Raw genomic sequence first — 12272 nt, 5'->3', positions numbered from 1 at the left:
ATACCCATTATTAACAAAAACATTAAGGATATGGGCTTTCTCTTTATAAAGGTGGTTTTCATCAGAGATTCTTAGTACACGAGTAGCTAATGTGTTGATAACACCAAACTTTTGAGCAGGGAAATGATGAGACTTGGCATGAAGATACTGCTCAGTATGAGTTTTCTTCTGAAACACCTGGTGGGAGAAAGAACCATCATCCTTCTTTGAAATGAGAACATCAAGAAAAGGCAGGCACCCATCAACTTCCTGCTCCATATTAAACTTTATGGAGATAGATTGATTGTTGAGATGTTGGAAAATTTGATCTAACTTTTCTTGACCATGAGGCCAAATGACACAGTTTTCATCCACAAATCTTTGTCATAGCTATTATGATTATGATTATGATTATGATTAGCTAAACATTCAGCTAGATGATAGAGAAGCTTATTGTGAGATACTACAAAGTGAAGTAGCCTCATTCAGACAAGACATAGAAAGACCAAATAAAGAGTTGTCTCGATATCATAAGCTTGAAGAGAGAACAAAGTTCTTGGATGAGATGATTGTTAAGCAGAGATCCCCACTCATCAAGGTTGGTTTGGGATTTTGATCCAGGAGGATCCAGAAATACAAGTGGCCTTGAAAATAGATCAAAATCAAAGTCTTCGTATGGAAGTGAAACCAAGACCAAGTCGTAATGCTCATCGCTCTGATTCTAACTGTGTGAATGATGCTTAAATCTGAGTTCGTATGCTCAAGTTATATCTAGTCAAATTTCAATTCAAACTTAGCCAAGTGGAAGTTTAAATGAGGTAACAAATTGGCAGAATCTCAGCGCACGGAATACGACCACTGGAAAAGGAAAATTTGTCAAACCACTGATTTTCCTAATATCCCTTTTTTTTCAACGTGTTAGCCTCCTGCTGCAGCAGGTATTCATCTTTCATGATTGACATTTTTACATGCCAAATATGTCATACTTTGCAAAGCTGCAGTGTTCCATATTTGATGAGTTGTTCCGGTTTTGGAGAGTTTTCATGTAAGGAAGGTCCAAACAGCTTAATCTTGGTCTCCCTAGGTTTCAATTTCCTGTTTTAGAATATAGAGAATGATATCTGTCCAAACAGTTTAATCTTGGTAGATCTGTAGATAGGTAGAGAATCAAAGGGACCCAACTGTTTAATCTGGGCCCTGGCATAAATAAGTGTAGATTTAGATAGGAAAAATCCAAAAGAAAAATTGTAAATCTAGGTCTGCAAGTCTAAGTGCACCCCATTCATAAGAAGAAAAAATGTTAGGAAGGTAGGCTAGGTAGGTAGCTGTGTGGTTGCAGAATGATAATTTATGATCAATTTTGTGTTACAAAGTGCTTTATCTTTACAGATCACAGTGCAGGCAGTTTTCATGCAAAGGAGCTCAAAGGTGGACATAACTAACTCCCCCTTCTTCTAATTCCCCAAGTCACTTGCTAACTTCCCAAAGAGATCAAGATCTGCTTGATTCCTCTTAGTTTCATCATCATCCATATCAGTTGCCTTGGTGAAGATCTGCTTCACTCAAGGAATTTTATTTCTTTTCAAGCTCTTTTCCCCAATTGGCCTAAGGTCTCTGACCTTGGCGCCTGCTTATCATCTTCACATTAACTACTAACAGTATTATATAACTCCCTATCAGTTTTCCCCTTTCCCCTACTAAAACTTTGTATATAAAATTCCCCTATGTGAATATCCCCTCCCTGGCAATATAGCCATATTTTTATAAGTCTGGGAAAAAACGGTCCATCCGGGGTTGTTTTTAGCCCATCCGTGTCTTAAAAGGGATTAATCTGACACCTGGCCGGATTAATAACCTCTCCCCTAGCCCTAAAAACCCTCAAAAAACCCCCTTTTCGCCCCTAACCCAAAGCTTTTGCATAAATACATTAAACCCCACGCATTTTTAACCCAAAAACCCCCATTCCCTAAGTCTAAGCCTCACCGCACCCATATTAAAATTCGGAATATTCCTTGAATATTCCCCGCCCTAACTCCCCGCCGCTTCACATTTGCCGCCAGCCGTCCGATCGCCCTGCGCCCAGATCAATGGTTGGCGAGCCGTCTCATCTCTGAACCGCCCGAAGGATAGCATCCGGGAGATGGGCGATATTACTCGTCGTACTCCCGCCACACGTCAAGCGTTGGGGTGTGGTGGAGCCCCTCCCCCCAAAACCGCCCAAGCGCTAATGGCGGTGCGCCCAAAACCGCTTACCGCCCTCCCTTGTGATGTAAGCCCCACGTCACCCGCCTGCGTCACTCCCCCCTGGCCCAGTCACCGCGACACGTCATCCGCCTGCGTGGCCTCCTGCCAAGTCACCTGCCACGTGGCCTCCTGCCACCGTACCCTGCCACTGTACATGCCACATCACCGTCCGTACATGATGACGTCACCCGCTGACGTCATCCCACCACGTCATCATGCTGACGTCATTGTTGACGCCATCCGTCGTACAACGTCACGTCATGTTGACGTCATCATCACTTTTTGGCGCGAAGGAGCAAAAATCGCACTTCGAAGCCCCGGAATCAGTTTCTGAGGCAGTTTTTGATGAGCGATTTCGCTAGATTTTTGGACTAGAATGGGGAATCTTCGGGGAATCTTTTCATTTTGCAGCCCCCAGGAAGCCCGAAAGACGCCGAAAGACCCATTTTTCTTCGCAAAGCTTAGCGAGAGGAGCATAAAACAATTTTGAAGGAAACAGAGACCGAACAGCAGCCATTAATGTGTGATTAGACCCACCAGCACGTCAGAACAGCATCGATTTATTGCCAAAGAGTATCAGATGAAGATGAAGAGCCAAAGAGTATCAGCCGAAGTTTTTTTAGGGGCTCGAAGCACCTAAACATTGATGAGCCCCCCAGTAATTCAAATCAGAAAGTGCAAGCCCATCCTTGCCCTCAAATCACAGTTAAAGCTTTAAATGCAAATAGACAACAAGGAATCAGAAACCCATACACATTTATTTCAGAAGCATCTGCACTAAGCCACCAAGGACAACAGAATTCATTCAGTTTTAATGCAGTCGCCCTCAGCGCAGCCCGAGATATTTTTTGCATTTATTTTTGGATAGGATTAGGTTAAGTAATCATCTTTCTTTCAAACCTTATTAGGTCAAGTTGTAATAAAGAAACTTTGTAGATAGTTTTGCCCTATATATACCACCCTCTACATTGTTACGAGAGTTGGTCAATTGAGAATTTCACTGGAGACTCGTTGTGTATACCTAAGTTTTTCCATAATCAAAGATTGCCGAAAGCTTGGAGAGCAAACTATCTGTTGTGAATGAATGTTTTGGAGACTGAAGATGGAATTCTTGTGCTACAGCCTGGAACAATAAGTGCCTCTTATCTCTGTTTGTTGTTTATCACTATCTAAATAGCAGGAAAAAGAATAGCCTAGAATTAGTTTAAATACTCTCTATGCTCAATTTCTGCTATTTCTTTATGTTTTCCTCTCATTGAATTGGTTATGAATATGAATTCCTTTTGGCTCATGTTTACCCCGATTCACCTGTGTTAGCCAATTACCTAGGGATTCTTAACTGCCCCTAGGTAGCACCCTGTTATCTTCCCTTATTAAGCATAATTGAGAGATTCTTAACTGCCTCTCATTACTTAGCACTTCTTTCCATCCCTTAAACCTGAAACATTGTTTCATGCTCAGCTATCTTGCTCCATTTTCCCTCACTGTTATTAAGGAAAAGCGCCACCAGTTTTTCTCCTCGACTCCACGCCCAATGGTTCAAAACCCTTAGACTATGCTCTGCCTCTCTACCTGAAACATCAATTTTCCCACCAAAAACAAAACGAAACCCTTGAACTCAAAACCTAGCCTAAAATCATTTTCAACAAAGCTAGATCATAAAGAGAGAGCCCTCTCTGATTGCAGGTTGGCTAGAACCTACAGTCCAAAGTTGGTCTGTGGTTACCTCGGCCGTATCCTTTTCCGGAGCTTAAGGACACCCTGAATGATAACATAATGGCGACTCCGCTGGGGATCTTCCTCAGATAATTTCACAAAGTTTCACAAAGAAGGTAAGAAAGCTCCATTGAGAGAACCAGACCTTCAGAACTACTTTTTCAAGTTTAGTTCTGATCTTTGATGGTGGACAGAGATCAGACACTCCAAAGTTGATCTTTCACCTGGTGACTCCACATCATCCTCATAATAAAGACTCCACTGGAGAGATGAACCCAAAAGAAATTTATGAGCAGATCAGGCTTTTGACCTGGATTATTATCCAAGAGGTCATGTTCTTTCTCCTCCATAAAATTTTGTTGTGCATATTGTTTAAATTTGACTTTTATGATTTTCCCGTTGAAAATGTTGAAGAAACCCCTCCTTGCACATCAGAACAGCATCCTTTAAATGTTGTTAATGCTCACCTTATAGTCAAGGAGGACACCACTGTCGAAGCAAATCATCCTATCCCTGTTCATACCGAACCCAGTCATTTAGTCCCTGTACACAATCTCGTACCTCGTAAGGTTCCTGATAGATATAAGCCACTCATTCTGCCTCCCGTGCTCAATCCTTTGCCCAAAAATCATCCCATGTATCTCCCAAGATTTGATGGAGAGAATGGAGTTACTGCCCAAAAGCATATCCAGGCTTTTGAAGATTATTTGAACATTTTTGAAGTAGAAGATGAGGATGTTAGTGTTAGGCTGTTTGCCCTTTCTTTGCAAAGTAAAGTTAGGACTTGGTTTAAAGCATTGCCTGAGGCTAGCATCTCAAATCTTCAGCAGTTATTCAAACTCTTCCTTGATAGATGGATGATCAAAGTCAATTTCCTCATGCTGATAGAAGAATATAATCAGTTAAAAAGGTGTCCTAATGAACCTGTTCAGCAATTTTCTGACCGATTCAATCCAGTTTATCATTCTATACCATTGAATATAAGACCTCCCCCTTATTTGGCTCTATTGCATTACCCAACAGCATTTGATCCAGAAATAGAATTTCATCTGAGAGAAAGGAGCCCCTCTACTATGCAACAGATGCAGAACATGGCAGTAGATGTAGAGGTCAAACTGAAAATTAGGGAGAGGAAGTTGAAAGCACAAAAGGGGGATGAACTTGATATCTTTGTAAAGATAGCAGAGGAATTAAAGCAGATGTGCACAATAGAAGTTGAATGGTTAGAGCACCAGAACAGATCTGTTTTGAAAAAGGAAAGTAATGATATTCATGAACTAACCTGCCACAAAACAGATGACATATTCATACCGCCATACATGATGGAGCAGTCTCCAGATATAATATATGAATATAATAGCTTCTCTTCTTTCAATTGTCTGCCCAAATATGATCAGTATGATGATGATTGTGAGCCTAACGGCCAAATCAGTCTTGCAGAGGAGTTACACCTTATTTTTGCAGAGAGCACAGTTCGCGATCACCTGCCTGAACACAATGATCAGAATGCACATCTCAGCTATGAAGAAAAGGAAGAAAAGGCAAAAAATTTTGATGTCAGTGAAGGAGCTTTACCATTTTGTTGCAAGTCTTTTCAGTTTATTAGGGAAAAATATCATGCCGTTAATAAGCAAGTGTCACCATGTTCTGATACTGATCAGCCAGAAGAAATTTCAGGCCCCGCTCCTAATACATTAACACTAGATTTGCAGCCCCAAAGTGCCAGTGAATCTCAGATTGAGGAAGACTCAGAAGCGGCAGCATGTGACCAGATAATCCAACTAGACCCCCTGCCTTGTGGGTTTCAGCCATCTCAGATATTTGAAGAAGAAGAAGAACAGTCAGTACAAACCTGTCAAGTACCATCTGAGCCAGCTTTCAAAGAATTACAGGTATCATCCCCTGTTTTGTATGATTCACCTGATGGCAAGCTGTGTGAGGAGATAAATCACTGCTCTTCTCCATTAGAAGGCTGCAAAGCTCAAAATCAAGTTGTTGATGATTCCCCAATTCCAAAGCATGATAGCTATCCCAAACTTTTGTACAGTCCTTTAATTCAGTCCAGCAATAATGTATATATGCTGCAGGATCCTTTTGTACAGTTTCTTGTTTCAGCAAAGAAGGTCAGCAGTTTCCTGATCTTCTCAAAGATTAATAAAGTTGTATCAGATTGCAAGATCTCCATTTTGGGTAACAGCAAGCACAAGCAGCAGAGGCCATTCATGTTTATAATGCTTATGTGGCTGCATTGGCTGTTTCATTTCACCTAACGGCAAAGTAAGTGTTGGTTAGGGTAGGTAGGTAGGATTAATAAGGCAGTCGGCCAAGCAAATTTTGCAGAATACAACAGCAATTGAATACAAGGCAGTCTGACCTGCTGTTCTTAGCTTTTCACAAGGAAAAGCCATCCCCAAGTGGAGCCACTGTTAGCCTCCTGCTGCAGCAGGTATTCATCTTTCATGATTGACATTTTTACATGCCAAATATGTCATACTTTGCAAAGCTGCAGTGCTCCATATTTGATGAGTTGTTCCAGTTCTGGAGAGTTTTCATGTAAGGGAGGTCCAAACAGCTTAATCTTGGTCTCCCTAGGTTTCAATTTCCTGTTTTAGAATATAGAGAATGATATCTGTCCAAATAGTTTAATCTTGGCAGATCTGTAGATAGGTAGAGAATCAAAGGGACCCAACTGTTTAATCTGGGCCCTGGTAGAAATAAGTCTAGATTTAGATAGGAAAAATCCAAAAGAAAAATTGTAAATATGGGTCTGCAAGTCTAAGTGCACCCAATTCATAAGAAGAAAAAATGTTAGGAAGGTAAGCTGGGTAGGTAGCTATGTGGTTGCAGAATGATAATTTATGATCAATTTTGTGTTACAAAGTGCTTTATCTTTACAGATCACAGTGCAGGCAGTTTTCATGCAAAGGAGCTCAAAGGTGGACATAACTAACTCCCCCTTCTTCTAATTCCCCAAGTCACTTGCTAACTTCCCAAAGAGATCAAGATCTGCTTGATTCCTCTTAGTTTCATCATCATCCATATTAGTTGCCTTGGTGAAGATCTGCTTCACCCAAGGAATTTTATTTCTTTTCAAGCTCTTTTCCCCAATTGGCCTAAGGTCTCTGACCTTGGCGCCTGCTTATCATCTTCACATTAACTACTAATAGTATTATATAACTCCCTATCAGTTTTCCCCTTTCCCCTACTAAAACTTTGTATATAAAATTCCCCTATGTGAATATCCCTTCCCTGGCAATATAGCCAAATTTTTATAAGTCCGGGAAAAAACAGTCCATCTGGGGCTGTTTTTAGCCCATCTGTGTCTTAAAAGGGATTAATCTGACACCTGGCCGATTAATAACCTCTTCCCTAGCCCTAAAAACCCTCAAAAAACCCCCTTTTCCGCCCTAACCCAAAGCTTCTGCATAAATACATTAAACCCCGCACATTTTTAACCCAAAAACCCCCATTCCCTAAGTCTAAACCTCACCACGCATATTAAAATTTGGAATATTCCTTGAATATTCCCCGCCCTAACTCCCCGCCGCTTCACATTCGCCGCCAGCCGTCCGATCGCCCTGCGCCCAGATCGACGGTTGGCGGGCCATCCCATCTCCGAACCGCCCGAAGGATAGCATCCAGGAGATGGGTGGTATTACCCGTCGTACTCCCGCCACGCGTCAAACGTTGGGGTGTGGCAGAGCCCCTCCCCCCAAAACCGCCCAGGCGCTAATGGCAGTGCGCCCAAAACCGCTTACCGCCATCCCCGGTGACGTAAGCCCCATGTCACCCGCCTGCGTCACTCCCCCCTGGCCCAGTCACCCCGACACGTCGTCCGCCTGCATGGCCTCCTGCCGAGTCACCTGCCACGTGGCCTCCTGCCACCGTACCCTACCACTGTACATGCCACGTCACCGTCCGTACATGATGACGTCACCCGCTGACATCATCCTGCCACGTCATCATGCTAACATCATCGCTAATGCCATCTGCCATACAACGTCACGTCATGCTGACGTCATCATCACTTTTTGGCGCGAAGGAGCAAAAATCGCACTTCGGAGCCCCGGAATCAGTTTCTGAGGCAGTTTTTGATGAGCAATTTGCGCCTAGTGCAAATCGCTCATCGCTAGATTTTTGGGCTAGAATGGGGAATCTTCAGGGAATCTTTTCATTTTGCAGCCCCCAGGAAGCCCGAAAGGCGCCGAAAGACCCATTTTTCTTCGCGAAGCTTGCCGAGAGGAGCATAAAACAATTTTGAAGGAAGCAGAGGCCGAACAGCAGCCATTAATGTGTGATTAGACCCACCAGCACGTCAGAACAGCATCGGTTTATTGCCAAAGAGTATCAGATGAAGATGAAGAGCCAAAGAGTATCAACCGAATATTTGTTTAGGGGCTCGAAGCACCTGAACATTGATGAGCCCCCCAGTAAGTCAAATCAGAAGTGCAAGCCCATCCCCCCCCTCAAATCACAGTTAAAGCTTTAAATGCAGACAGACAGCAAGGAATCAGAAACCCGTACACATTTATTTCACAAGCACCTACACTAAGCCACTAAGGACAACAGAATTCATTCAGTTTTGATGCGGCCACCCTCAGCGCAGCCCGAGATATTTTTTGCATTTATTTCTGGATAGGATTAGGTTAAGTAATCATCTTTCTTTCATACCTAATTAGGTCAAGTTGTAATAAATAAACTCTCTAGATAGTTTTGCCCTATATATACTGCCCTCTACATTGTTACAAGAGTTGGTCAATTGAGAATTTCACTGGAGACTCGTTGTGTATACCTAAGTTTTTCCATAATCAAAGATTGTCGAAAGCTTGGAGAGCTTGGAGAGCAAACTGTCTGTTGTGAATGAATGTTTTGGAGACTGAATATGGAATTCTTGTGCTGCAACCTGGAACAATAAGTGCCTCTTATCTCTGTTTTTTGTTTATCACTATCTAAATAGCAGGAAGAAAGAATAGCCTAGAATTAGTTTAAATACTCTCTATGCTCAATTTCTGCTATTTCTTTATGTTTTCCTCTGATTGAATTGGTTATGAATATGAATTCCTTCTGGCTCATGTTTACCCCGATTCACCTGTGTTAGCCAATTACCTAGGGATTCTTAACTGCCCCTAGGTAGCGCCCTGTTATCTTCCCTTGTTAAGCATAATTGAGAGATTCTTAACTGCCTCTCATTACTTAGCACTTCTTTCCATCCCTTAAACTTGAAACATTGTTTCATTCTCAGCTATCTTGCTCCATTTTCCCTCACTGTTATTAAGGAAAAGCGCCACCAGTTTTTATCCTCGACTTCACGCCCAATGGTTCGAAACCCTTGGACTATGCTCTACCTCTCTACCTGAAACATCAATTTTCCCACAAAAAACAAAACGAAACCCTTGAACTCAAAACCTAGCCTAAAATCCTTTTCAACAAAGCTAAATCATAAAGAGAGAGCCCTCTCTGATTGCAGGTTGGCTAGAACCTGCAGTCCAAAGTTGGTCTGTGGTTACCTCGGCCGTATCCTTTTCCGGAGCTTAAGGAAAACCTGAGTGATAACACAACGGACAAAAAATTCACTATTGGTTTATTTAAAAACAAAAAATATATAATTTTGGGGGGGTAGGCTGCCACCCTCGCAACCCCCCAATGGTCAGATCACAAATATATTAAAAATGGGTGTGTGGTGGGTGGGACACCCCCGGCAGACCCACCCGACCACCATATATTAAACCACATATCAAAACCGTCGATGGAACCATAAACCGATGCCAAATTTTAATGTAACCACCAAGATATATATGCACCATTTATTAAAACAATACTCCATTTTTGGGGTATGCGAGGTTTGAACCCTACCCGCCCCCATCAAATCCACCAACGATTACAAATATGACAACAGCCTTAGTTTGGTAAGTCCTTCACTCGAACATTATTTAAACTCTCATCAATCAGTCGACCTGACAGGAAGAGGCAGACCAGTGGAGGAGCGAGTGGAACCCTGAGCAACCCTGGGGTGCAGAACCTTGAGCGAGGGTATCTTGAGATGCCAAAAATATTCCCTTATAGGGATAGAGGTTCCAGTGTCAGAATTGGGTAATTTTACAATCAATTTTTCACATTTTCGAGCGAGGAATCCATCCATGTAGTCTGTTTCTCCAGTTGAGCTCTCCATTTTTAGGCCATCATCCAGATTGGAGGTACAAGGGTCATTTTTGTAAAGTTTCTTGTAACTGATTTATTTTATGCCACTTAATAAAAGAAGGCATCCCCACTATTGACCAGGGCCCAGAGACGTACCCCACATTGGGTGAAATCTGTAATCAAATCGTTGTGTCCTTGACCTCATGTTTACTTATATTTTCTACTTCTTTTCATGTGGTTTTAAGTTACTTGGTTAATGTGCTCTTTTATATGCAATTCTGAATGCATCCTTAAAGTTAAAATATCTGGATCAAGTTTGGTATCAGAGCAAATCTTCTTAATGTGAGTTGCATGAGTGAATGCTAACAATGAACAAGCTCCAAAGAGGTGAAGGAAAACTTAAGTCCTTGATCCTAAAGTGGGGTGTGCACCACGGAGACAAAACATGGTAGATGAGGAAGCTTGAATCAAGGAAGAGAGAAATTATTGCAAGACTTTTTTCACCATGGTAAAGAAAGTTGACAAGCTATTTGTAGACTATGAGAATACAATCAAGCCCGAGAAGAAAGAGCCAGATGACCATGCATCAGTAAATCATGGAGGCAATGGAAAAGAGCCTCCTCCCTCTACATACTCTAGTGACATTTCTTCTTCTTCTTCTTCTCATCACTCTAACAGGCATCAGAGGAATGAATCTAAAAAGCGCTTTTTTAAGCTAGATATCAAATTTGATTTACATGTATTTAGTGGAGAATATAATGCAGAAAAGCTAGATAATTGGATAAGACAAGTCAAGTGTATTTCCACATACAACAAATAAAAGAGGATGAAGTCAAGATCCAGCTATCATCCCTTCACTTGAGTGGCACCGCTCTCGTCTAGTAAAAAGGAAAATTGTAGTAAGGTGGTAAGAGTAGTCATAAAGTTCTTTCATCTTGGTCTGAGTTCATTTCTTCTTTAAGAGGACAATTTTATCCATTAGGTTACAGAGAGAAGGCCAAGATGGAATGGAAACATTCAAAATAAATAAAGGGTCAAACTGTTCAAAATTTTACAAAGAAGTTTAGAAAACAAGCATTAGCATTAAATGTTCCACTAGACAATTTTGAGACGGAAATGAAATGATATTGGCTCTTTCCATAGTTATTTGCGTCATTCGTTGTTATTATTTGAACCTAAGTCTCTTGATCAAGCTAGTGTGAAGGTTGTACATCTTGAGAGTAGGGAGAAGTGTGAACAAGACAACCGTCCAAAGAGGGAAGTAGCAGCTAAGAGAAGAGGAGAAAATCCCTCTTGTACTCATTGTGAGAAATAAGGGCATGATGAGGAGAATTGTTGGACGTTGCATCCAAAATTGAGACCTAAGAGGAATGACAAAAAATAGAAGTAGAAGACAGTTGCAACAATGCAACAAGCCTAAGAATCAGAATCTGAAGAGGATGAGAAGATCACAGCTGCAGGATTTGCAGGCGGTGGACGAATTGACATGGGATTAGATTTACGTGTCGAATGAATATTGAAGCTATTGGGATTGCAACAGATGGACCCATCGACTTGGATTCTGATTCAGGCAATGAGACAAAGATTTCAATAGATGTTGTACAAAATATGAAAAGGGCACCAAATGCGGCATGGCTCCAAGAACTCAAAGAAATCAACCAAAGCATTCAGTCAGAGAATGTTGAACTAAGGAGACTCCTACAAGAAGCACAGAAGGACAAAAATAGGTTGCAACATCAGTTACAAGCCAAGGAGGATACCTTGGAAAGGTTGCAGCATAAAAAGCCTGAGGTAAAAAGTGATTCTTCAATTTCATGTAATTTTTATGATGATGATTGCATTGTTTTTGAAAGACATACTACAGGAATTGGATCAAAATTATTGAAGAAAATGGGGTATCAAGGGAAGGGCCTCGGCATTAATGGCCAAGGTATTGTGAATCCCATAAAAGTAGAATTTCCTCGTCATGCAGGACTTGGATATGTCAGAAAAGAGGTTGGGGAATGCTCCAAGATAGCTAGTGACCAACCAATGACAGATGGTGAAAGCACCTTATCACATTCCAGTGAAAGTGAGGATTCCACGGGCACTTATCAGAGGTGCACCTAGAGAAAGTGTTCCAAGGCAATTCAGAAAGTTTGGAGGAGAAAGAATCTGTTAGGGTCCTATATTTTATAAGATGAGCTGACTATTAG

General features: G+C 41.6%; 1 protein-coding gene across 1 annotated transcript in view; it reads left to right on the top strand.

The window, feature by feature from the left end:
* LOC149230419 (uncharacterized) overlaps positions 1-12186 on the top strand; it is a 55936-nt gene extending 43750 nt beyond the window's left edge. Inside the window, exon 2 of the mRNA XM_089381310.1 lies at positions 11931-12186. Within this exon, the coding sequence (XP_089237436.1) occupies positions 11931-12186 (256 nt within the window). The remainder of the gene's footprint in view (positions 1-11930) is intronic.
* The last annotated feature ends 86 nt before the right edge of the window (positions 12187-12272 follow it).

The sequence above is a fragment of the Pinus tabuliformis genome, chromosome J, assembly GCF_031772625.1.
Source record: "Pinus tabuliformis cultivar Carrire ecotype Pingquan chromosome J, CPIR1, whole genome shotgun sequence".
In the NCBI taxonomy this organism is placed as follows: domain Eukaryota; kingdom Viridiplantae; phylum Streptophyta; class Pinopsida; order Pinales; family Pinaceae; genus Pinus; species Pinus tabuliformis.
This window is presented reverse-complemented; position numbering and strand designations above follow the sequence as displayed.